General features: G+C 37.9%; 1 protein-coding gene across 7 annotated transcripts in view; it reads right to left on the bottom strand.

Annotated features, from left to right (window-relative positions):
• LOC145531435 (protein FRA10AC1) overlaps positions 1–17,028 on the bottom strand; it is a 36,209-nt gene extending 19,181 nt beyond the window's left edge. The window contains exons 1-10 of one of the 7 annotated variants that reach the window (XM_081553990.1): positions 16,821–17,028; positions 16,649–16,724; positions 14,820–14,896; positions 14,436–14,512; positions 13,371–13,466; positions 13,215–13,260; positions 10,137–10,213; positions 9,013–9,096; positions 8,351–8,435; positions 364–409 (exon numbers count right to left, since the gene is read on the bottom strand). In XM_081553990.1, coding sequence (XP_081410116.1) covers positions 364–409; positions 8,351–8,435; positions 9,013–9,096; positions 10,137–10,213; positions 13,215–13,260; positions 13,371–13,466; positions 14,436–14,440 — 439 coding nt within the window. In that variant the 5' untranslated portion in view covers positions 14,441–14,512; positions 14,820–14,896; positions 16,649–16,724; positions 16,821–17,028. Of the gene's footprint in view, positions 1–363; positions 410–8,350; positions 8,436–9,012; positions 9,097–10,136; positions 10,214–13,214; positions 13,261–13,370; positions 13,467–14,435; positions 14,513–14,819; positions 14,897–16,648 lie in introns of all 7 variants that reach the window. The other 6 variants (XM_081553981.1, XM_081553978.1, XM_081553967.1 and 3 more) reach the window with 6 other exon arrangements.
• Positions 17,029–25,696: the final 8,668 nt, after the last annotated feature.

Here is a 25,696-nt window from a genome sequence, read left to right as displayed (position 1 = left end):
AATTTCTACTTGCAAAATGTAGATTTGACTAGAATACAGTAATACCAACTGATTACTCCAAAAATTAATAAAGAGAAAAACTCAAGTGTTTATCTATTGACAGTTTCCTTGCTAGGAAGCTTTTAACTCTTTAAACATTTTCTACTTATCTGCAACTTAATATCCTAAAAGCAAAAATTCTAAAGGTAAAAACCACTAAAGAATTATATTTTGACTTTTGTCAGCAATGTATCTTTAATACACCTTCTCTACTTTTACTTCGTATTTTGTAGACAATCACATTAGAAATAATCTTACCCAATGACTTCAATTCAATAACAAAATAACTATGCTATTTAAAAACTGAAATTTTAAAAAAATTACCTTTTCCTGAAATTACTTCTTTTTCTACTCGCCACCTAAATCCAAACTGATGAGGAAAAAAAAAATTCATGTATGCCAGAGTAAACTTAAACATTATTTAAACCATATGTAAATCTTAACATGGAGCCAACAACTGACAATATGACACTTACTAATCTAAAAAGCAAACCTAATTCCCATCACAATAGTTTTTTCTTTCCTTATAGGATTCCAGATACTTAAAAATACACCTGAATAATTACCGACCTGTTAAGAAACAATCTTCTTTACTTTTAAACTTCCTATTTAAAGTTATAGGTGCCAGGCACAAGGTATGTAAATGAATAAAAAATAGATACTGTTCTGTAACACTGATAGCAAAAAAAAGAATTACAGTACAATAAAGAAACAGTATACTAAAATGTAAGAGAGTACAGTCTTTGGAGTCAGATTGTTTGGGTTTATGTCTTAGTTCTACCACTTGGGATTCCCTTGTGGCTCAGAGGGTAAAGAGTCTGCCCACAATGCAGGAGACCTGAGTTTGAGTCCCGGGTCAGGAAGATCCCCTAGAGAAGAAAATGGCAACCCACTCCAGTATTCTTGCCTGGAGAATCCCATGGATGGAGAAGCCTGGTGGGCTACAGTCCATAGGGTCACAGAGAGTTGGACATGACTGAGTGACTTCATTTTCTTTTCTGTCTATCACTTGGACTCGATTTGGCTGTATGGAGCAGCCTGGAGTTCCCTGGTGGCTCAGACAGTAAAGCGTCTGCCTACAATGCGAGAGACCCAGGTTTAATCCCTGGGTCGGGAAGATCTCCTGGAGAAGGAAATGGCAACCCACTCCAGTATTCTTGTCTGGAAAATCCCATGGATGGAGGAGCCTGGTAGGGCTACAGTCCATGGGGTCGCAAAGAGTCAGACATGCTGAGTGACTTCACTTTCCACTTTATGGAGCAGCCTAAAGGGCCTGGAGTGTGACCCCGGCCAAAACTGTGGGGTGTGCACATAAAAGAGCATGATTCTGCCATGATTACATGCAGGGACTTCCCTGGTGGTCCAGTGGTTAAGAATTCACCTTCCAGTAGAGGGACACGGGTTTGATCCCTGATTTGGGAAGATTCCACATGCCACAGGGCAACTTAGTCCTGTGCATCACAACTGCTGAGCCTGTGTACCAAAGCCCATGAGCTGCAACTGCTGAGCTCATGCCCAACTCCTGAAGCCCACGTACCCTAGAGCCCATGCTGTGCAACAAGACAGGTCACTGCAATTAAGAAGCCCATGGACTCCAAGCAGAAAAGCCACTGAAATGAGAAGCCTGTGCACCACAGCTAGAGAAAGCCTGTGTGTAGCAACAAAAGACCCATCAGAATCAAGATTTAAATGAATAAATTAAAAAATGCCTGCAGTGTAATTTTAAAAAATGACTACATGGAGACTAAACAACATGCTACTAAAAACCAATGGATCAACAACGAAATTAAAGAGGAAATAAAAAAAATATCGAGATTAACAACAATGAAAATATAACCATACAAAATCTATGGGATGAAACAAAAGCAGTTCTTAGAGGAAAGTTCAGAGCGATACACTTTCCTCAAAAAAACAAGAAAAATCTCAATTTTTTTATTATTTCCTTCCTAAAGTCAGCAGAAGGAAGGAAATAATAAAGATCAGGGAGGAAATAAAATAGAGATTAAAAAATAGCAGAAAAATCAGGAAAACCAAGAGCTGGTTTTTGAAAGAATAAACAAAATAGACAAACCTCTGGCCAGGCTCACCAAGAAGAAAACAGAGGACCCAAATAAATAAAATAAGAAATGAAAAAGGAGAAATAATAACTGATACCATGCAAATAAAGAAGTATCAAATAAGATATAATGAACAACTACATACAAACAAAATGGACTACATAGAAGAAATGGACAGGTTTCTAGAAATAGACTGCAAAAACTGAATCAAGAAGAAACAGGCCAATCACTACAAGTGAAATATAATCTGTAATTTTAAAAACTCTTTGCAAACAAAAGTCCAGGACTGGATGGCTTCTTTGGGGAATTTCACCAAACATACAGAGAAGAACTTACACCAATCCTTCTTAAACTCTTCCAAAAGACTGAAGAGGCAGGAATGCTCCCAAAGCCATTCTATGAAGCCACCATCACCCTGACACCAAAACCAGACAAAGACACTAACAAAAAAGAAAATTATACGACAGTATCTTTGATGAACATATATATAGAGAGAGATGCAAAATTACTCAACAAAGTATTAGCAAACTGAATCCAACTACACATAAAAAGGATCACACACCATAATCAAGTTGGATTCATTTCAGGGCCACAAGGACAGTTCAACATATGTGAACTGATCAATCTGATACCTCAACAAAAAAGACAAAAACCACATGATCATCTCAACAGATGCAAAAAAAGTATCTGATACAGTTTAACATGAGTTCAGTTCAGTCGCTCAGTCGTGTCCGACTCTTTGCGACCCCATGAATCGCAGCACGCCAGGCCTCCCTGTCCATCACCAACTCCCGGAGTTTACCCAAACCCGTGTCCATCGAGTTGGTGATCCCATTCAACTAACTCATCCTCTGTCGTCCCCTTCTCTTCCCGCCCCCAATCCTTCCCAGCATTAGGGTCTTTTCCAATGAGTCAACTCTTCGCATGAGGTGGCCAAAGTATTGGAGTTTCAGCTTCAACAACAGTCCTTCCAATGAACACCCAGGATTGATCTCCTTTATGATGGACTGGCTGGATCTTCTTGCAGTCCAAGGGACTCTCAAGAGTCTTCTCCAACACCACAGTTCAAAAGCATCAATTCTTTGGCGCTCAGCTTTATTCACTGTCCAATTCTCACATCCATACATGACTACTGGAAAAACCATAGCCTTGACTAGATGGACCTATACTGGCAAAGTAATGTCTCTGCTTTTAAATATGCTATCTAGGTTGCTCACAACCTTCCTTCCAAGGAGTAATCGTCTTTTAATTTCATAGCTGCAATCACCATTAGCAGTGATTTTGGAGCCCCCCAAAATAAAGTCTGATACTGTTTCCCCATCTATCTGCCATGAAGTGATGGGACCAGATGCCATGGTCTTAGTTTTCTGAATGTTGAGCTTTAAGCCAACTTTTTCACTCTCCTCTTTCACTTTCATCAAGAGGCTCTTTAGTTCTTCTTCGCTTTCTGCCATTAGGGTGGTGTCATCTGCATATCTGAGGTTATTGATATTTCCCCGGCAACCTGGATTCCAGCTTGTGTTTCTTCTAGCCCAGTGTTTCTCATGATGCACTCTGCATATAAGTTAAATAAGCAGGGTGACAATATACAGCCTTGACGTACTCCTTTTCCTATTTGGAACCAGTCTGTTGTTCCATGTCCAGTTCTAACTGTTGCTTCCTGACCTGCATACAGGTTTCTCAAGAGACAGGTCACATGGTCTGGTATTCCCATCTCTTTCAGAATTTTCCACAGTTTATTGTGATCCACACAGTCAAAGGCTTTGGCATAGTCAATAAAGCAGAAATAGATGTTTTCCTGGAACTCTCTTGCTTTTTCGATGATCCAGTGGATGTTGGCAATTTGATCTCTGGTTCCTCTGCCTTTTCTAAACCCAGCTTGAACATCTGGAAGTTCACGGTTCACATATTGCTGAAGCCTGGCTTGGAGAATTTTGAGCATTACTTTACTAGCGTGTGAGATGAGTGCAATTGTGCGGTAGTTTGAGCATTCTTTGGCATTGCCTTTCTTTGGGATTGGAATGAAAACTGACCTTTTCCAGTCCTGTGGCCACTGCTGAGTTTTCCAGATTTGCTGGCATATCGAGTGCAGCACTTTCACAGCATCATCTTTCAGGATTTGAAATAGGTCAACTGGAATTCCATCACCTCCGCTAGCTTTGTTCGTAGTGATGCTTTCTAAGGCCCACCTGCCTTCACATTCCAGGATGTCTGGCTCTAGGTGAGTGATCACACCATTGTGATTTTCTGGGTCATGAAGATCTTTTTTGTACAGTTCTTCTGTGTATTCTTGCCACCTCTTCTTAATATCTTCTGCTTCTGTTAGGTCCATACCATTTCTGTCCTTTATCAAGCCCATCTTTGCATGAAATGTTCCCTTGGTATCTCTAATTTTCTTGAAGAGATCTCTGTCTTTCCCATTCTGTTGTTTTCCTCTATTTCTTTGCATTGATCGCTAAGGAAAGCATTCTTATCTCTCCTTGCTATTCTCTGGAACTCTGCATTCAGATGGGAACATCTTTCCTTTTCTCCCTTGCTCTTTGCTTCTCTTCTTTTCCCAGCTATTTGTGAGGCCTCCTCAGACAGCCATTTTGCTTTTTCGCATTTCTTTTCCACGGGGATTGTCTTGATCCCTGTCTCCTGTACAATGTCATGAACCTCTGTTCATAGTTCATCAGGCACTCTGTCTATCAGATCTAGTCCCTTAAATCTATTTGTCACTTCTACTGTATAAGCATAAGGGATTTGATTTAGGTCATACCTGAATGGTCTAGTGGTTTTCCCTACTTTCTTCAATTTAAGTCTGAATTTGGCAATGAGGAGTTCATGATCTGAGCCACAGTCTGCTCCTGGTCTTGTTTTTGCTGACTGTATAGAGCTTCTCCATCTTTGGCTGCAAAGAATATAATCAATATGATTTCGGTGTTGACCATCTGGTGATGTCCATGTGTAGAGTCTTCTCTTGTGCTGTTGGAAGAGGGTGTTTGCTATGACCAGTGCGTTCTCTTGGCAAAACTCTACTAGTCTTTGCCCTGCTTCATTCTGTACTCCAAGGCCAAATTTGCTTGTTACGCCAGGTGTTTCCTGACTTCCTTTTGCATTCCAGTCCCCTATAATGAAAAGGACACCTTTTTTGGGTGTTAGTTCTAAAAGGTCTGTAGGTCTTCATAGAACCATTCAAGTTCAGCTTCTTCAGCGTTACCTGTCGGGGCATAGACTTGGATTACCGTGATATTGAATGGTTTGCCTTGGAAACATCAATTCATGATAAAAACTCACCAAAGTGGGTATGCTGCTGCTGCTGCCCCTAAGTCGCATCAGTCATGTCTGACTCTGTGCAACCCCATAGATGGCAGCCCACCAGGATCCCCTGTCCCTGGGATTCTCCAGGCAAGAATACTGGAGTAGGTTGCCATTTCCTCCTCCAGTGCACGAAAGTGAAAAGTGAAAGTAAAGTCGCTCTGTCGTGTGCGACTCTTCGCGACCCCATGGGCTGCAGCCTACCAGGCTCCTCCGTCCATGGGGTTTCCCAGGCAAGAGTACTGGAGTGGGGTGCCATTGCCTTCTCCAAAAGTGGGTATAGTGGGAAGGTATATCAACATAATAAAAGTCATTTGTGACAAACCCACAGCCAACATAATACTAAATGGTGAAAAGCTGAAAGCTTTCTTGCTAAAGCTGGAAAAAGACAAGGATGTACACCCTCATCACTTCTACACAACACAGAACTGGAACTCCTAGTCACAGCAGTCAGACAAGGAAAAGAAATAAAACGTATCCAAATCAGAAGGGAAAAGGTAAAATTGTCATTCTACGCTGATAACATGATACTCTATATAGAAAACCCTAGACTATACAAAAACTATTAGAACTGATAAATGAATTCAACAAGGCAGCAGGATACAAGATTAACATACATAAAACTGCTGAATTTCTTCATACTACCAATGAAATAACAGAAAACAGAAAGAAACAATTTCACTTAAAATCACATCCAGAAAGAAACTATGAATAAACAATCAAGAAAGTGAACAGATTTATATGCTGAGAACTATATACATTAACAAAAAAAATAGAAGATGATTCAATAAAAATGGAAAAATATCCCCCACTTTTGGTTTGGAAGAATTAATATAGATAAAATGGGCATACTACCCAAAGCAACATACAGATTAATGCAATGCCTATCAAATTACCCATGACATTTTTCACAGAACTAGAACAAATAATCCTAAAACTTATATGTAATCACAAAAGACTCAGAATTGCCAAAGTAATCCTGAGAAAAGAAACCCACACACCTGTGGTCAATTAATCTTTGACAAAGGAGGCAAGAATATATAATGGAGAAAAGACAGTCTCTTTAGCATAAAGTACTGGGAAAACTGGATAGCTGCATGTAAATCAATGAGGGTAGAACAGTCCTTCATACCACACACAAAAAAACAAATTCAAATGGCTTAAAGACTTAAATACAGACGATATATCAAAAAAATTCCTAGAAGAGAACATAGGCAAAACATTCTTTGAAATAAATTGTAGCAAACTTTTTTTAGGTTAGTCTCACAAGGAAAAAGAAAAACAAAAATAAACAAATGAGACCTAATTAAACTTAAAAGTTTTACATAGCAAAATTTTTTACATTTTGTAAAAACTTTTTACAAAAGTTTTACATAAACAAAATGAAAAGACAATCTACAGAATGGGAGGAAATATTTGCAACGATGAGACCACCAAGAGCTTAATTTCCAAAATATACAAACAGCTCATATAGCTCAGTAACAAAAACTAAAAACCCAATCAAAAAATGGGTTTTGAAACAGACACTTCTCCAAAGAAGATATACAGATGGCCAGCAGGCACATGAAAAGATGCTCAACATCACTAATTATTGGAGAAATGCAAATCAAAACTACAATCAGGTATCACTTCACATCAGTCAGGAAGGCCATCATCAAAAAAATGTACAAACTATAAATGCTGGAGAGGCTGTGAAGAAAGGGGAACTCTCCTACACTGTTGGTGGGAATGTCAATTGGTGCAGTTACTGTGGAAAAACTACTGAAGTTCCTTAAAAATCTAAAAATTGAGCTACTACATGATCCAGCAATCCTACTCTTGGGCATTATCCAGAAAAAAACAAAAACTCTTAATTCAAAAAGATACATGCACCCCAATGTTCACAGCAGCACTATTTACAACAGCCAAGACACAGAAGCAACCTAAGTGTCAACAGCTGAATGGATAAAAAAGATGTGGTGTGTACACATACACGCAGACACACACATACACACACAGAATGGAACACTAGTCAGCCATTAAAAGAATGAAGGAATGTCATTTGCAGCTACAGAGATGGATATTATCCAACTATTAACCTAGATATTATCATACTAAGTAAAACAGAAAAATACATCATTTACATGTGAAATCTAAAAAACAGTACACATGAACTTATTTACAAAACAGAAACAGACTCACACAGAAGAACAAATTTATGGTTACCCAAGGGGAATGTGGGGGAAGGGATAGATTAGTAGTATAAAATTATAGATATACACCATCATATATAAAATAGATAAACAACAAAGATTTATTGTACAGCACAGGGAACTATAGTCAATATATTGTAATAACCTATCACACAAAGAATTGAGATTAAATAAATATATATATAACCAAGTCAATTTGATATATATCAGAAATACAACACTGTAGATCAACTACTTCAATCAAAAAAAATTACTTTAATATTAACTAAAATAAAATATAAAGCAGGAAGGGCAATTTGCCATTACTGACAATGATGGGAGCTAGTTTTACTAGAATAGACAAAGACATATTAATATAAAAGAATATGTGCTTCTGCTGCTTTATAAATGGTGATCAGTTTGAAAAATAAAGCCTACCAATTTCAAACATCATTTGTGAAACAAGACAATACTGTGCACTGTCAAATCATTCATTATAATCACTAGGGGCTCTGCATTAGAGTCAGGATAAAACAACATCCAGTAGCCACTTGTGTTTAATTTTAGACTTTTCATGTTTCACCTCACACAGAGGCACCCTTGACTTAGAGGCCCTTTGTAAATTCCATAGGTATAGAGGTTAAATGGTCCAACCAATATTTCATAGATGCAGAACAACCTAGACTTGAATTAGCATCTTAAAATAATAATATGGGGCATAACAGTGTATTAAAAAGTATTACTGTATATGAATAAAAACCTATAAATACGTGGAAGGCATACCTTATTTTCTTTGTATCTGCTGAGATCTGCTATGCAGTATTCCTTGAATAATTTATCATAGTATTTCTTTGCAAGTCTCTTCTCCCTAGATTCATTAAAAAATATAAATCTTACATATTTAGAAATTCAACCACTGTTCACTACTTGGAAGCAATGTCAAAAAAGGCATATGATATAAACATTAACGTCTTAAAAGAGGTCTATTATTTACATGTGCATAGAATATCTGAATATTAACTATTGGTAGTGGGTCACTAGGGAGGGAAACTGGAAGGCTTATTGTCAAAGATGAGAAGACTTAATCTTTACTTTTTATCCTCTGTTATGTTTGAATTTTTAAAACCATTTTTAGGTTTTACAGTTTCCCAAAATATTTTTAAAATTTTAAAAGAAGCATATTACAACAAATAATATTGTACAAGTGTTATAAATTATTTTTTAAGAACAAAGTCAAGCAATGAGAAGTTGAAATTGTTAACAATTACCCAAAGAATCAAACCAAATTCAATAACTGGACGCATGGTTTTATGTCCTCGATTCAGAACTGTTCCATTCAGGGGCCAATTGTTTTGCACAGGTGGACAAAGTAAGAAAACACTCAGGGAGCGGGAGAGATAGGACTATAGCATTTGATGTATTATGTCTCACGTGGCTACAATTACCAATTCATGTCCATTTCATCCTCCTCATTCCATAGGAATCTATGATTTTCTCGTATAACATCCATGTCTGTCTTGTCATTTTCCCTGAAAAATAAGCCAATTTCAATGTGAACACAAAATTAGTCAAATTTAAGTTAAACGTTGTGTAAGGTTTTTGAACACCTGAGTAAAAATAAGACATAGTTTTATATGAAGCATATATATGTATATATTTACTAGAAGTATTTCAGTATTTTCAAAAGGCAGTTATAAAAAATGTGCTGCTACATAAACAACTTGAATGGATAAGGAATCCACCCATTTTGAGTGTTGGCTCAATTATACAAAGGGTGGTAAATTACCAAAGCTAGAATGAGAAATCTGAATAAACACTGAATGGACAAGGAAAATGAATGAAAATTTAAGCTTCAAAATCTAAAATCAGTCAGCAACACCATCCTATTGAGATCTAATTTTTAAAATATATGAAGAACTTTTCCACACCTCATTTTACTATAGCTTCTTAGGAAGACTGAGTAAAGAAGGAAGAGATCTCAAGATGTTTTTTAAGATGACAGCAGTTTAGGGTAGAAAAAGGGACTGTTGGAGAACATAGCCTAAATTGAGAGAAAAGTTTGGGATAGATGAGCTGGTATGGAGTTTTTTAGGGCTCTACCAACTCAGAAAATCGTTAAACCAAGAGAGTAAAATCCACACAAAACCAAGAGGCTCTGATAGAAGAGTCTCAGATATAAGAAGGAATTCCATGTATAGAAAATATCAGAGTAAGGTCTCTTGTTTGCCTTACCTTTTAAAAAGCAATCCAAACCTGAGGTTTAAAAAGTTCATTATTTCAAAAATCTTTGTGGAAAACAAAAACCACTGTAAAATCAGGCACATGAGTATTCCTCATATATGCTGTTATTGCCTGATCAGATCTAGCTCAACAGGTCAGACCTGGCCCAAGGCCTGTTGCAAGAGAAATTAGTTCTCAATGAGTTGGTTGGCTAGAAGCTATGTATGGCCTCTCCACTGATGATATAACAACAAAACCAGAATGGAAAGCAGGAGAAAATGAGATGACACAATAGCTGTTGAGTCTTCATACCCATCTCCCATTGTAAAATACACTTCATGACACTTACCCCAATCGTCTGAAGTCGTCTTTTTTGCCACCATAATATAAGATATAGTCATTTACAAACTTTGTATGCCTTTGATACTGAAATGCAAAAAATTAAGGATTTTATTTGCTCAAGAGTAGTTCTGTGTCAATGACGTATTAGTGAGTAGGGGGAAAAGCATGAGTCCACTTAATTTTTTAAAAATATGCAAATACTATAGATGGTTATAAATAAAAAAATCTAAAAGGGTAAATATTAAACTGTTAAGAGTGAACACTAAAGTAGAGGGACTTTCACTTTATATTGAATACTCTATATCGCTTTGAACGTTTTCAGGCAATAACTCTCTGGGGAAAAGGACAGTTTCCTATTCTATTGCTGAACTGCATACAGCCTCACACCACCATTCATTTTAATCATCATGATATGAAAAATAAATTATAGTTTCTAAAGTTAAAGGCAAGGAGTAGAATTTAACTTCCATTATTATAAAATATAATTTAGCCGTTGTGGTAACAATAAAGACTCCAAAATAGAAGATGTAACTTTTATAATATTAAGTCCTGAGGCTTTCAAAAATAATATAAGAAATTAGGTGTTATTTTTTATGCTCTCTTTTAATATTCAATAAGATACAGTCATGTTTATTTTCAACGCAATATAACAAGATAGATGAACATTTTACTTCTTGTTTTAAAAAGCTCAATGGTATTCTCTCTAGAGCTGAACACACACATGACAGAACTGACATAATATTGTCTGTGACTACATCCTATTATGTCTCCTTCCCTAGTAGCTCATCAGTAAAGAATCCACCTGTATTGCAGGAGACGTGGGTTCCATCCCTGGATCAGGAAGATCCCCTGGAGAAAGAAATGGCAACTCATTCCAGTACTCTTGTCTGGGAAATTCCATGGACACACAGTCCTGGCAGTCTACAGTCCATGGGGTTACAAAAGAATAGGGTGAGTGAGTGACTGAGTGACTAACATTTTCACTTTCACATCCTATTATACTAAAGATAAACAGTGATTTAATTGATCACAATATGTTCTAATAGAATAGCGAATCAAAACATAATTCCAAAACGGGCAACAAAGCAATTAACATTTCAGAAAAGAAAAAAAGAAAAACCAGATACCCAGAGATCTGGGTTCTAGTTCTCAGTTTATCAATAACTGGTCATGTGACACTGGCGAGTCACTAAATCATTCAGGACTTGGGTCAGCAAACATTTTCTGTAAATAGTAAAATATGCAGGCCATATAGTCTCTGTCAAAACTACTCAGCTCCACCATTTTAGAATGAAAGTAAGCACAGATAACATCTAAGTGAATGAACATAGCTGTGTTCCAATAAAACTTTAATTTACAAGAACAGGTGGTAGGTGGGACTTTGCTTCCAGGAAGATGGAGCAAAGATGTATAGTTAACCCTTAAACAGGATGGATAGAGGTACCCACCTCTGCTAGGTCCGATATCTGCATATAACGTACAGTTAGCCTTCTGCATTTGCAGATTCAACTAAGTGCAGATCGTTAGTATCACAGTAAAATAAATACCCTTACTTACACAAGTAACATAGTAAAACAAAAATCCTTATATAAGTGGACCCACACAGTTCAAACCCTGTGTTGTTCAAGAGTCAATTGCACTTCTCCCTATTTCTTTCACTGAGAACTAAATACCTTGGAAATTACATATAAAACAAACATAAGAAGACTCTGAAAGGTAAAGAGAAGGCAGACCAGCTAAGAACCTCAGGATTCATGGTATGACATGGTAGTGAGTTCCCCAGGTTTTCTTTTTGCTTAGTAAATCCTAGACTTGGAGGCAAAGAAGCTGGCAACATGTAAATACCAAAAAAAAATTCCCCCAACAAAAGGCTGTTCCCTCTAACAAAATAACCAGGAGAGAGGCAGCCTAACAAGATAATTTGTAGGCAATAACTACTCTGCTCTACCCAAACATTTCAGAAAATGTATGACCTTGACCTCCACCTACTCTAGAAAAGGGGATCTGGACTTTCACCCCACCAGACAGTAACTAGATGCCCCAACACCTCCAATTGAATGGTGTGTAATAGAAGGCACAGCAGATGTTGAAAGTTAAAGGAACAAGGGGCAGATGACATCCATGGGAAAGCTAACTTACTGGGTTAGGAGATAAGTGGAATAAATAAATTGGTGACAAGAACTTCTATAACTTAAACAATCAGGAAAAATAAAGTGAAACTGGTATCTACAGAATAGCAAGTATATCTAATTGCCACTGTCTCCTTCTCTCTATCCTGACCATAGTTATAAATACCCCAAAATATTTTCATTCTCCAATACTTCCAACGGTAATATGGATGTCTAGTGGTAGCAGCTAGTGTAATTAAGCCCACAGTCTTACCAAAAAGTTAAGACTAAGACATGGTTGTAACAGGGAAACAAGGTATAGCTTAAAGACAGCCCTAACTTATGCATGAAACTTGAAGCCACAATAGGACTGAGACAGTTCACAGATTATTAAATATCAGTTTTATAAGAACTTAAAGAGATAAGAACAAGGTCAGAAAACAGTAAGAGTTAAGATGAGACTAAAGATAATAGTATAAAAAAGAGAAACATCAACAGCTTGGCAAAAACAGGTTGGAAAAATATATGCAAATTCACGGACTTTGTAAACCTATTTATAGGAAATTAGTAATATGTTTTATTATCTTTTGTTTCTAAATCTTTCTTACATATTAGTAAAAAGAGAACTGTACTCAAAAGTATAAAAGGCAAAATTCCATATCAATAAACACTTATAAAATTTATGTCTAACTTCACAAGATTTTATGAAATAAGTAAAGTATTAGTAGCTCAACCATGTCCAACTCTTTGCAACCCTGTGGGCTGTAGCCCGCTAGGCTTCTCTGTCCAAGAGATTCTCCAGGCAAGAACACTGGAGTAGGCAGCCATTTCCTTCTCCAGAGGATCTTCCTGACCCAGGGATTGAACCCAGGTCTCTCCTATATTGCAGGCAGATTCTTTACCATCTGAGCCACCTAGAAAGCAGCAGACTTTAAAAACGGTATTAGTCATAAAATCTAGGAATATAAAAAGGATACAGCATCCATAGCTATGAGATGAAACCTTCTATTTCTTGCTTCTTCCCTGTTAAGAAAAATTTTAAACAAATTCAAATGTCTGTATTTAATTAATATAATCAAACAACCAACATCTTAAACAAAGGAAAAAAAGTAATTTAATTTGAAGTATCATACCTATCCAGCAATTCTGCTGCAACTTGTTTATGAACCACCTTTCCATGTTTTTCTTTCTGAAATGGCTTTTTGAGTAGTAAATCATCTTCAACTGTTCTGGTTTGTTAAGAAGAAAAATTATTAGAAGAGCTCGTTCTTTGCAAAGGGTGTTTCCTGTTTATTATTTTCCTAATTGGAACATGTTTTAAAGAATTCAACTCTTATTAAAGATTCATTGATCTATAATGAGACATTTTACGTCTCGTTCAACAGTTTAATATCTTAACTTAAATAGTTAATACCTATAAAATGGAGAAGATGAGACTAACAAATGCACGTGCGCTGGTGCCAGACCATCTAGGGCCCTTGGTTCAAATTTTGGCTCTGTCATTTACTATCTTAAGTTACTTAAATCTTTGTGTGCCACAATTTCCTTGTTTGCAAAGTAGAGATAAAAAAGCTTTCAATAATTGATAACACGAAAAAAGAAGGGCTGATTATAGATGATATACACTATAGTTGTTCAGCCCTAGTTAGATAAACAGGTATAATCCTAGAGTACACAAAACTATCCAATTAATTTGCTCAAATTCTATTCTAACAAAATAATATTTCTCAATGAAAAATTTTGAAAATGCAAAGCATTTTCATTACATAAAAATATAGTTTATTACATAATTATTTCTATTCTTTTGGTTATCCATGAAGACTGAGTACCCGACAAAAGTGTCCAGTCCCAACTGGTTGTTTAATATATTGCTTGAGTGTGAAATAATAAACCAATTTTTGTTAAGTTTGGTTAACATGAATCAGTCAACCACTCCTAAGTTAATGGATAAAATTTTTATCCATTAAGCACTGAAAGCTGAACACAACGCCCCTAAACACAGCTACTCCACCAAGACATGGCCTCCTTTTAAGGCTCAGGCTTTATCTGCTACCAGTTTTTATCCCTTTCATTCAATAAAAACTTCCATGCACTCCTTCCATGCACTCCTTCTTCTGGCCACTTAGTCTGCTCATTCACAGAACGCATCACAGTCTCATCCTCCAGCACCGCATCACAGTCTCATCCTCCACACTAACCTCATTTTGAAGTCAAAGACTAAAAAAGGGACCACCAACCAAGCACCTTCTTGGCTATGACTGTCACAAATAGAGGCCTTGACAGATGAATGAAAAATACATGCAACAGAGAAATTTAAAAGCTTTAATTGATTTCCTTTGTTTCCCTTTCCACAACATAAATATTCCCTTTCCATCACAACATAAATATTATTTTATCTTTCACACAACTGTTCTCAAATTTTGGAGTCAATTCTTTATAGTTTGATGAACAAAAATTCATTCAGTAGAGAGCATTGTTGTCTTCACATGTAAACACAATCCAAAAACTTTAAATATTATTTATTTGTATCTCATCTCAATCTAGAAAGGATTGGCAATATAGATCAATAAAAAATTACTTACCTTTTTTTCCTTTTGCTAGATTCTCCGTAGTGTTCATCATCACTAAAATCAGAGTCATAGCCTCCGTGACCATGCATCTATAAAGAAGTACAGTCAGTTACTTAGCACCTAAGTTATCCATAGTTTTGGAAACAGAAAAGTTCAAATATAAGTTATCCTTAAAAGCCACAATAGTTTTAAAGGATTGTGGTAGGTATATCAGGGGCTATCTAGCCATCTAAAACTCTCATTCACTTTGAAATAACAGACTTACCCTTCAGAAAATGAATCAATATTTTTCACCTTAATACCAACAAGGGAAGCTACTCTTTGACCTTTTCATTTAAAACCAGGTCTAGAAGTTGCCATGTCACTACATACAAGGTTCAGCAATGCATTACTTCTGGTTGATTCAGAGTAACAGTTGCTGTGCATTTATCAACTTTGTTCCAGACATTATACTAGTTTCTTTACAAACACTGCTTCTATTTCTCCAAGTTAGGAACTATAACCTCCATTTTATAGATGAAGAAATCAAGGACAAAGTTAAGCAAATCAATTATACAGAGCAAATATATGGCATGGCTAAGGTGATCTACTTGATTCTCAAGCGTATGATCTCAACTATTACAAACTGGCTGTCTGGAATATGCTAACATTTTTGATTACTACATTCCGTTAGACTTACTGGATTTGCGAACAGTACATGAGCAATTGATAAAAAAATTCCCCAACCTCTTTCATGAGTTCCTTTTTCTTTTAAACCTAGCTTCTTCATGGTAAACCACCTTGTCCTTTGCTCTAGACAACTTTCTCTTGTTTCTATTCATTTTTGAATAAAAATTCTTAGGAATACTAAAAGATCTTAATTGTCACTCAGATATGTTAGAAGCAGCTCCTGGTTTCAGCATTACATTGCATTTGGAACATAAATTAACAGGGGAGGAACGGATTATTTGACTATTTGTCATAAATAGCAATTCATACAGATATGAGGAACCAGTCCAGATCAAATGATATGTCAAATTTTTAAAATTCTAATATTCACTACAGCAAGTACAGTAGAAAAAGAAAAGAACTTCCTAAACTTCAATGCACTAGATCCAAGACAAAAAATATGTTTCTAGTCCTGGCTTCCTTGCATAAATTACTTCATCTCTTTAGGCTTCATCTGCTAAATAAGGTGGCTGCATCAAACAATCTTTAAATCCTTTGAGTGTGAGCTTTATTATTCCATTGTCAAACTTACATGTATGGGTGTATATTTCTCTTCCCTGTCTCACAGAATTCTAGAGAGGAAGGCCCTAGCCAAGGTTGAGATGGTTTAGGGCAGTTTCCACCTTACTCTTGCTTACATGTAAGACACATCTGGATCTCACACACCTTTTATCAGGTAAACTACTTGCTTCAGCTGTTTTATCACATAGATTCAAACCATACCAGCTACTCACTCCTTATGTCCTCACTTTCTTCACATCCTGATGGGGGAGAAATATTGTTGGGAGCTTAGAGATAAGTTCTAGGGTCAGCATGCCAGAACGCAAATCCTGGCTCTGCACTTTTCATATCTTTCTTTGGGCATGCTCCTTAACCTCTGGGAGACTGTTTCCTCCTCTATAAAGTGAGGCTAGTAAAAGTACCAGTCTCACAGGGCTAGTCAATAAATGAGCTACCATATATAACGAGTTTTAGAACAGTGTCAGGTACAGTAAAGCCCTATTAATGTTAATTACTATTATCGTCATCACCTTGTTCCCACACTCTCCTACCCTTGCACCCCGTCTCGTCTTTTATTCTCATCCATCGCACACCCATATGAATTTACTGACTGCATTAAAAAGCTCACTCACTTTAGGCTACGAGTCAACTGACAAGGACCGACAGAAATTCGAGAAGGGAGACGCGGGGTGTCTCCAAAATCTGCCTCTAAAGAAAAAAAACAATCATCTAGTAGCATATGAGGAACAAGTTTCGAGGTCCTTCTCCCCGACCCCAAATACTCTCAAGGCCCGCCTCACACACCCCTTCCCCTCCTCCCTGCTCTGCCAAGTGCCCTCGCTGAGTCGTCGTTCCCTCTTTTGCCCACGTCTGCAGCGACAACCCACGGCCTGAGCGAGCCGCTGCAGCACTAGCCGCGTCGCCCCTGCCGTGAAGCCTCTCCACAACAGTCACCACAGTTAGCGCCACCGCCGCCGCCGCTGCTCCCCGCCTCTCCCTACGGATCCCGACTGGTCGCTGCTTCCGGTTCGGCTCGGCTGCGTGTTTCACTTAAATGACACCGTCCCCGGGCGCGCAGACCTTGTGCTACAGCTAGAACAGCCCCGGGAAACAAAGGCAGTGGAAGAACAGTGCCGGGAGTGAAAGCAGAGGCTTCCGGCTTCCCCAAAGTCGCAGAATTCGGTTTTTTTCTCCTGGGCCTCCTTTCATTTCTCTCTCGGGAGCCCAGCATCTGATATCGCGTGGCACTGCTCATACTAAGCCCACGCCCCTCGTTTGAAAAATTGTTTCGTTGTAGGAAAAAACTCTTCTTGCATATCAGCCGTCCTCTTTCTAGTAACCTTAGTAACGCCTCCTCTCAGCATCCTCGCTGAGCGTCTCAGTCTCGGATCTGCCTTCTCTCCCCCATACCTCATAAAACAGTTCTCATAATTAGAACAAAAATAGCTTTTCATCGCTTCACCACCCACAGAGTAGATGCCATTCCAAATGTAGAGCTGGTGGCAGAGGAGCTCATCGAATATGTCAGGAGAGGAAGAAGGAAGAGTGGGTAGGGCCGATTTCACAGGGTCGCGAATTCTCTGCAGACAAGTGACTTGGCACAGGTGAAAAGGGATCTAAATAGTTACTTTAAAAAGAAAGAAAAGAAAAAATGCAGACGGCAAATACTTTAAGCTCTGCCGGGTTTTCCCTGTGTTTTACTTTTCTAAATTATGCCCCATTTTTTCTGTTTTGCGGCTTAGTTACTGGGTTCGTGTCTTATCCCCGCTCCGGCTCATGCTGTTCATCTTTGCTTCCTCCTCGGTACCCAACACAGTTCCTTGGAAATTACACGCGTTAATTAGATATTTGTTGAAAACTGAACTGGCATGCCACTGACTTTCACGAGGGGGGTCATTATAGCAAAAACCTTAGCACATAACACTCACCACTTTACATCTTTTGAACTAAATGGTAGATAACAATATTTATCCATTCAAGCCACATCTTCTATCCCTGACAGTAAGTTACAGATTCATCCTGCTTTACACAATGCAATGACTGTGATCTTAAAAAATCTGTAAGTTAAATTATTGTAAATTCAATTTCAAAATGCAATCGGATTAAACTTCAATAAAACGTTTATTAAAAATTTTAAAGCAGTACAGCAGAAACCAATAGAACGATGTAAAACAATTATCCTCCAATTAAAAATAAATTTAAAAATATTTAAAGCAGTAGGAAGCTTCACAATTTAACATTAAGCTATACTGAATTATTTTGTCAAGAAGTTCCTTTTTTAGTAAATATCTGAAATATCTATTCAGTTCTTTTATTTATTATTGATAAAACCAAACACACCTGTGTGTGCTTGCTAAGTTGCTTCAGTCGTGTCAGACTTTGTGCAACCCTATGGACTGTAGCCCCAAGGCTCCTCTGTCCATGGGCTTCTACAGGCAAGAATACTGGAGTGGGTTGCATGCCCTCCTCCAGGAGATCTTCTGGACCCAGGGATGGAACCCACATTTCTTATGTCTCCTGCAGTGGCAGGTAGGTTTTTTACCACTAGCACCACCTGGTATTCAATTTACTTTCTACCAATATTTGATCTTTAATAGCATTTTCTACCATTCTTAGTATATTTTTGTCAGTTGCTTCATTTTACTCTTACAACAACCTGTGCTGCATGCAGAATTATTAGCCCCATTTTGCACCTAAGAAATAGAAGCAACCCCCTGGTGAGGGGTTAGAACCTGGAAATACTTATTTGTCTACAGGACGTGGTTTTCTCTCTGTGCCTCTCTCTCTATAAAATTCTGTCTGTCTCTCTCTCTTTTTTAACTCGCTGATTGTATAAGAAATAGCTTCTGGTTCTAACATTTGAAGAATTTCAGATCTGTTGTTACCAGATCATTCAGCCAAAGATTTGCATTTCTCTGTTTGAGACAGCAGTTATTGAAAGAGAGAAAATAGAAAATGTATGTTAGGGATAGATCACATGATCTGAACTAAAACCAATTAATACAGGAGAGACAACCTACTTGATCAGAAAATCTCAAGTTAGCAGTTACAACTCAAAAACTAAAAAAACAACAAATATTTATCAGGTGTCTGCTTTGGACAGAGCACTGTCCTAGTCATCAGGGTTACAAATATGTAAAATTCACTCCTTACTCTCCAAGGATGACTAGTAACAAAGAAAGAATATATAGAAAAATAACAACAAAAGAGTCTATCAATATGAAGTGCTTGGTAAATAGCATGAACCTATGGTTTCCAATCTATAAAATGTGCTGTTTTAATGAATATGAAAATTTATATGGACACCAATGTTGTATAACTCAAAGCAAAAACTACTACAATAGGTATGTGGTAGGGGTGAGGGAAGTTGGTCCCCACTCCACTCCATCACCCTTCTCCCCTACACACACCCTTATTCCCTGCCACCCCCAATGCCTGATGGCGGGGTGGGATGGGGGGAATGTTGCTTTGAGAAAGTATAGTAAAGAACTCCACTTCAAAGTCAGCCAGACTCACAATCAAGTCAGGTTTCTGTCACTTACTAGCTAGGAAATCTTGGTTGTTGCTGTTGTTTAGTTGTTCAGTCGTGTCCAACTCTTTTGTGACCACATGGACTGTAGCCCTCCAGGCTCCTATGTTCATGGGATTTCCCAGGCAAGAATACTGGAGTGGGTTGCCATTTCCTTCTCCAGGGGATCTTCCTGACACAAGGATCAAATATGCATCTCCTGCATTGGCAGGCGGATTCTTTTACCACTGGTCCACCAGGGAGGCCCAGGAGATCTTGGGCAAGTTTTTAATTAAGTCTTAATTTCCTCACCTATAAAATGGAAATAATAGTACTATCTATCTCATAGTGGGTTATGAGGTTTAAAACAAAATAATGAAGCTAAAATGCCTAGAATGATGCATACTTCATATTAAGAATATAATAAATGCTTTACTTGAGGAAAGTAGCATTTATTGAGGAAATTTTTTTTTTTTAACTTATTGGCTGCCTGTGGGATCTAGTTCCCTGAAGTGAAGTGAAAGTCGCTCAGTCGTATCTGACTCTTTGCAACCCCATGGACTATATAGTCCATGGAATTCTCCAGGCCAGACTACTGGAAGGGATAGCCGTTCCCTTCTCCAGGGGATCTTCCTAACCCAGGGATCAAACCCAAGTCTCCCACATTGCAGCTGTATTCTTTACCAGCTGAGCTATCAGGAAAGCTAGTGATCAAATCCGCAACCCCTGCATTGGAAGCATGTAGTCTTAACCACTGGACCACCAGGGAAGTTCCTGAGGAAATTCTTGTGACTTAACAATTAACTGCTTCTTGAGTATGGCCTAGAAACAGATTCACATTTATATAATACCATTATTAATGGCATAGGTTTAAGTATGAACTTCTTAGTAAATAGTTCTGAGCAAATTTAGTATAATGGTAAAAAAAAAAACCCCTCATTCCTAACTTGATTCACACCACACATATTAGTCACCTTCAAAAATAACATAGGAAAACCTCTTCATGATATTCCAGGATCTCTTCCTTAGGGCAGGATAAATTTTCTTACATAAGATATACAAAGGGCTAACCACAAAGTACAAAAATAAAGTACAGGCTTCTATTCATTTAAAACACTTTATTAGAAAGTGAAAAGTTAAGTCACAGAATGGGAGACTATATTGCAGTAGACAAACTGTCAGATTATATGAAGAACTTTAAAAATAAGGGGAAAAAAACAATAGAAAAGCTAGCTAAAGGCTTGAACAGACAGTTCAAGATGTCTGAATTGCCAATGCACATAAAATGAAGTGCTCGTTCTCAGTAGTTATCAGAGAAATGAAAATTAAGAACACAACGCACACCATTACACACCTAAGAGAATAACTAACTGGAGAAGACAGATCTAGTACTGATGGAGATATGGTATGATTGCAATAATTATATGCTGTTGTGGGAATGTAAATTGGTACAATCACCTTGGAAAATATGTTTGACAGTACCTACTAATGCCAAATATATATGTCCTATGTCTCATATGTTCCACTCCTCAGTGTACTTTCAACAGAAAAGTGTACATATATTCATCAAAGCACCTGACTTAGAAAGCATTAGCATTATTTATAAGTAAAAAACTGTAAGCAACGCAAATGGCCAGCAGGATTAGAATAATTAAATAAATTGCAACTTATTCACACCTTGGAATACTATACAGCAATAAAAACAAGTAAACGACAACTATATGCAGCAGCATAGATGAATCTCATCAATGTGATGCTGAACAAAAGAAGCTTTGTGTATGCGAAAGAATACATATGACACAATCCTATTCATATAAAAAATAAGACCAAAAGTAATCTATCTGTTCCAAGTTAGGATAGTGATTCCCCTGGTAGGCATACAGGAAGTGACTGGAAGCAGGAACAAGGCAGTAGTGGGAGGGGACCTTTGGGGAAATGGCAATATTAATATTCTGTTTCTTGACCCTGGCATTCACTGCATGAGTGGTTCATTTCTACCTATGACTTGTGTACTTTTATGTTTGCATGTTACTCTTCAATAAAGAGTTTATATTTACAAAATTTAACTGTTCTTAGAGGTTTGTAAAACTTTAATTGATCAGTGGAAGTTTTGGCAATTAAAGTGATTTCAGGCATGGCAGAACAGGCTGGGGAGTAGATAGATGGGATTTCCTGGGGTCTCAGCATTCATACCACATAAATGCTTGCGTAGTCAGAGATGAATTTCCTGTAGGCACAGAGATGGAGACAGACAGGGGGCTCTGTAAGTGCTGAGAAAGACTCTAGTCAGCACCCAAAGGACTGAGAGCGCCCAGGCCTTGAACACTTGGCACAGTCAGCTGTAGTTCCTGTACATTTATAAGCCAGGATCTGGCAGAAGGCAACTCTGCAATCTCCGATGTACAGCTCAGCCCATGAACTGAGACCCAATTTAATACTTATCTTTTGCAGTACAGTCAAAGGTCAGCCACTCACTTGTGAAAGTGCCTGGAAGAGGAAACCGGAGCACGAATATTGTGGCTGGATGGACAATGGGAAGCAGAGTGGAGAGACAGCAACATACCGCTTAGCCAAATGAATTGATTGTCATTTTTAGGCCTGCTCCCAGGAGGCAAGAACAGAGACAGGATGTCTATAAAACCCCTCTCTGAGGTAGTGGTGGATAAGGAGCCTTCTGATTAAGAGATAGGGAGACACTTACCAAGTCAATGAGATGAGAAGCAGAGACCAGGAATATTAATGTCACTGTAAAACTGATGCATTTATGTTTTGTCATATAATATCTGTTGGTATCAAGATTTCAGGTCTCATTCAGGAAATTGCAAAGTGGGGAGACTCATTATAATAATGAAAGTTGATGGCTGCTGTAACTCTGGATCCTTCTTCAAGGGCTGACTGGGCCTACAATCATGGGAAACATAATCCCCCTACTCACTGAGGCTATAGAGAGGGAAAGAAAACCTCTACCCTTGTAAGTTCTTCAGGCTGGTCTAAACATTAAATTGATGAGACAGATTACCAGGAGAAAGTTATATTTAAGTACATATGTACAGGGTTTCATAAGAATACATATCACGTGATTTCACAATTCATGAACACAAGTTAAATGTGTACAGAGCATGTTGTATAGTCAAGTGAAACATCCAGGAAAGTACGTCTGTTGTGGTCAGGCAACTGGATGTAAACAGTAAGCAATTTTCCTAAAGAACGCCTTAATTAACATATTTACTGAAAGTAAAACCCCTTTTACTTTTAGCTGTCGTGATACTGAAGGTGATAATTGGTTATAGGAAATGGAAATACTTATAAATAGAGAGATAACCTAAATGACTAAAGAGGTTCTGAGAAACAGTGGTAAACAGGAGATGGGGGGCTCATGCCTCTCCTTACTTGGGCCATATAAAAAGCAAGAGCACTCAAAGTAATACTGGGATACATAAATAGAACTTTCTCAATGGCACACTTTATTGTCAGGAATTTTGTTCAATAATATAGGAAGCATAAAATAGAAATGTAGGCCAGAATTGCTAGAGCAATCCATTTTTCTAGAGAAGTTAGCAAGCTGAATTTTTAGATTCAGTATTCTGAGTTTTAACACTGGCATCTAATTCATGTTTAAAAATCAAAGCAAACACACGTTGGACCAAAGCACTTCTGTGAGCTGAATACAGCCAATGGGATGCAGATTCCAAGGACTAATCCATAGACCTGAGGACTGCATTTTGGAGGTGGTAGTTTGGAAGCAGAGGTTCTGAATCTGTCTTGGATGAATCTCTTGGTAATAAAACAGGCAAAGCACTTCTGTGAGCTGAATACAGCCAATGGGATGCAGATTCCAAGGACTAATCCATAGACCTGAGGACTGCATTTTGGAGGTGGTAGTTTGGAAGCAGAGGTTCTGAATCTGTCTTGGATGAATCTCTTGGTAATAAAACAGGCTCCTGGTAAGTCATGCATGGACACTCCTTCAAGAAAGGAATCAAAAGACTTTGGAACATTTTGGAAAGGAGGCTTACAGCCTAGTCACACCAAGGGGTGATCTATATATCCCCGGGCAGAAACATGTATACCAACTGAGAGGCCCTGGGTGTCACCCAGACTGGGCACATGGAACTCATATCCCAGTGCTTAGTGACAATGCTGAATTTTGCTTGAGCTCTTTGCTCCTGGAAAACAGTGCCAATTAAAGGAATTCCCCAGTTTTTGTGATATGGAAAACAGCTTGCTGCAAAGAACCACTTTTTCCCATATGACTTAGATAAGGCTTAGATGCCCCCTGTTTAACCTATGACAAAGGTACACACAGACCCTCCAAATTCCCATTCTTTGTCTCATAAATGATGAGTTGAACTGCTCGTTCCCACTGATCAATTGGATCAAGATGCTTATTAACCAAACTTTGGTTCAGCTTCTTTCCTTCCTCCAAGCCCCTGAACTTTGGCCCACCCTCAGTCTGAGGCAGCATGCAGAGAACAGACTGGCTTCAGCATAAAATTTTCTCTGATCTAGTGTCTGATCATGCCACGCTTCCACTCCAGTTTCCCACATTTGCTTCTTTCTAGCCCTATTCACGCCCCTCTATTAAAACAAGACCAAGCCCTTCCCTATCACAATAGTCCCTTTCCAGCCTGGCAAAATTTTTTTGAATAAAATTTTCTCCCAACTAAGTCCAGATTTATTTTTGTTTGACCATGTCATTATGCATCCTATGTTATCTTGCACAATTTTTGACAATAAAGTGTGTTGTTGAAAATGCTGTTTATGAACAGAAGTACTATCTAGTGGATGATGTCCTCTCACAGGACAAGAATTAAGCAGTCACTGAAGTGACCCCAAGTTACTGGACAGTGAGCTGCTAGACGTCAGGAGTAAGGTTGCTATCTGTCTTGATTTCCATGATACCACACTCAGTTTTCCTTCTTTCTCACTCTATGTCTTCTCAGGATCTGATTTTCTGCAGGGTTGGGGCTGGGTGTTCTTTTCTCCTTATGCTATCAGTCATTTCCATGGCTCAGAGGACCATCTACATGCTCATGTGCCCCAGTTTATAGCTTTTTAATGGCTTAATAATATTCATCATTATTTATCGATCTATATCACATTGTGTTTATCCATTCATCTGTTGACAGACACTTGGGTTGTTTCTACCTTTTGGCTATTGTGAATAATAATGCTATAAACACTGGTATACAAATATTTGTTTGAGTCCCTGTTTGAATTCTTTTGATATATACCTAAGAGCAGAATTGTTGGGTCATATGGGAATTCTATGTTTAATCTTTGAGAAATCACCATCTGTTTTCCACAATAGCTACCATTTAATATTCCTACCTTCTCCACATCCTCACCAACACTTGTTATTTCTCCCTTTTGTTCTTTTCTTTTTTATTTATAGCCATCCTAGTAGGTGTGAAGTGGTATCTCATTATAGTTATGATTTGATGTCCCTAAAGACTAATAATATTGAGCATCATTTCATGTGCATTCATAATTCTATATCTTCTTTACTGCTGCTACTGCTACTGCTAAGTCGCTTCAGTTGTGTCCAACTCTGTGCGACCCCATAGACGGCAGCCCACCAGGCTCCCCAGTCCCTGGGATTCTCCAAGCAAGAGTACCGGAGTGGGGTGCCATTGCCTCCTCCATATCTTCTTTAGAAAACCGTCTATTCAAGTCCATTGTCTTATTTTTGAATTGGATTTGTTGTTGTTGTTGTTATTGTTGAGTTTCAGTTCTTTATAGATTACAGATATTCATCTTTTTTCATATAAATGATTTGAAAATATTTTCTCCCATCATATAGGTTGTTTTTCACTTTCTTGACAGCATTTTTTGATGCCTGATAGTTCTTGCTTTTCATAAAATTCAATTGAAAAAGATATTTTTAAAGGCTAAAATCATGACTCTTGTACAAATATAAAATGACCACCCATCAGAGATTTTACTTACCTAAGTCATGAAGCAATAAGCAAAATGTTACCCCCCAGATCAAAGGAGAATGCAAACAACACATATACAGGCAATCAGGAAAATTAATATAAATTTACACATGGATGCAAACCTGATCAATATCCACAGGGCAATAATCAATTGTACCTCCACCAGACAAAATTCATTTGCATCACTACTGGTAGGAATCATTTGTATTGTTATCAGTTTTACATGACTTTAA

This window comes from Giraffa tippelskirchi, chromosome 2 (assembly GCF_054371585.1).
Source record: "Giraffa tippelskirchi isolate mGirTip1 chromosome 2, T2T-mGirTip1v1.2.pri, whole genome shotgun sequence".
NCBI classification, from domain to species: domain Eukaryota; kingdom Metazoa; phylum Chordata; class Mammalia; order Artiodactyla; family Giraffidae; genus Giraffa; species Giraffa tippelskirchi.
This window is presented reverse-complemented; position numbering and strand designations above follow the sequence as displayed.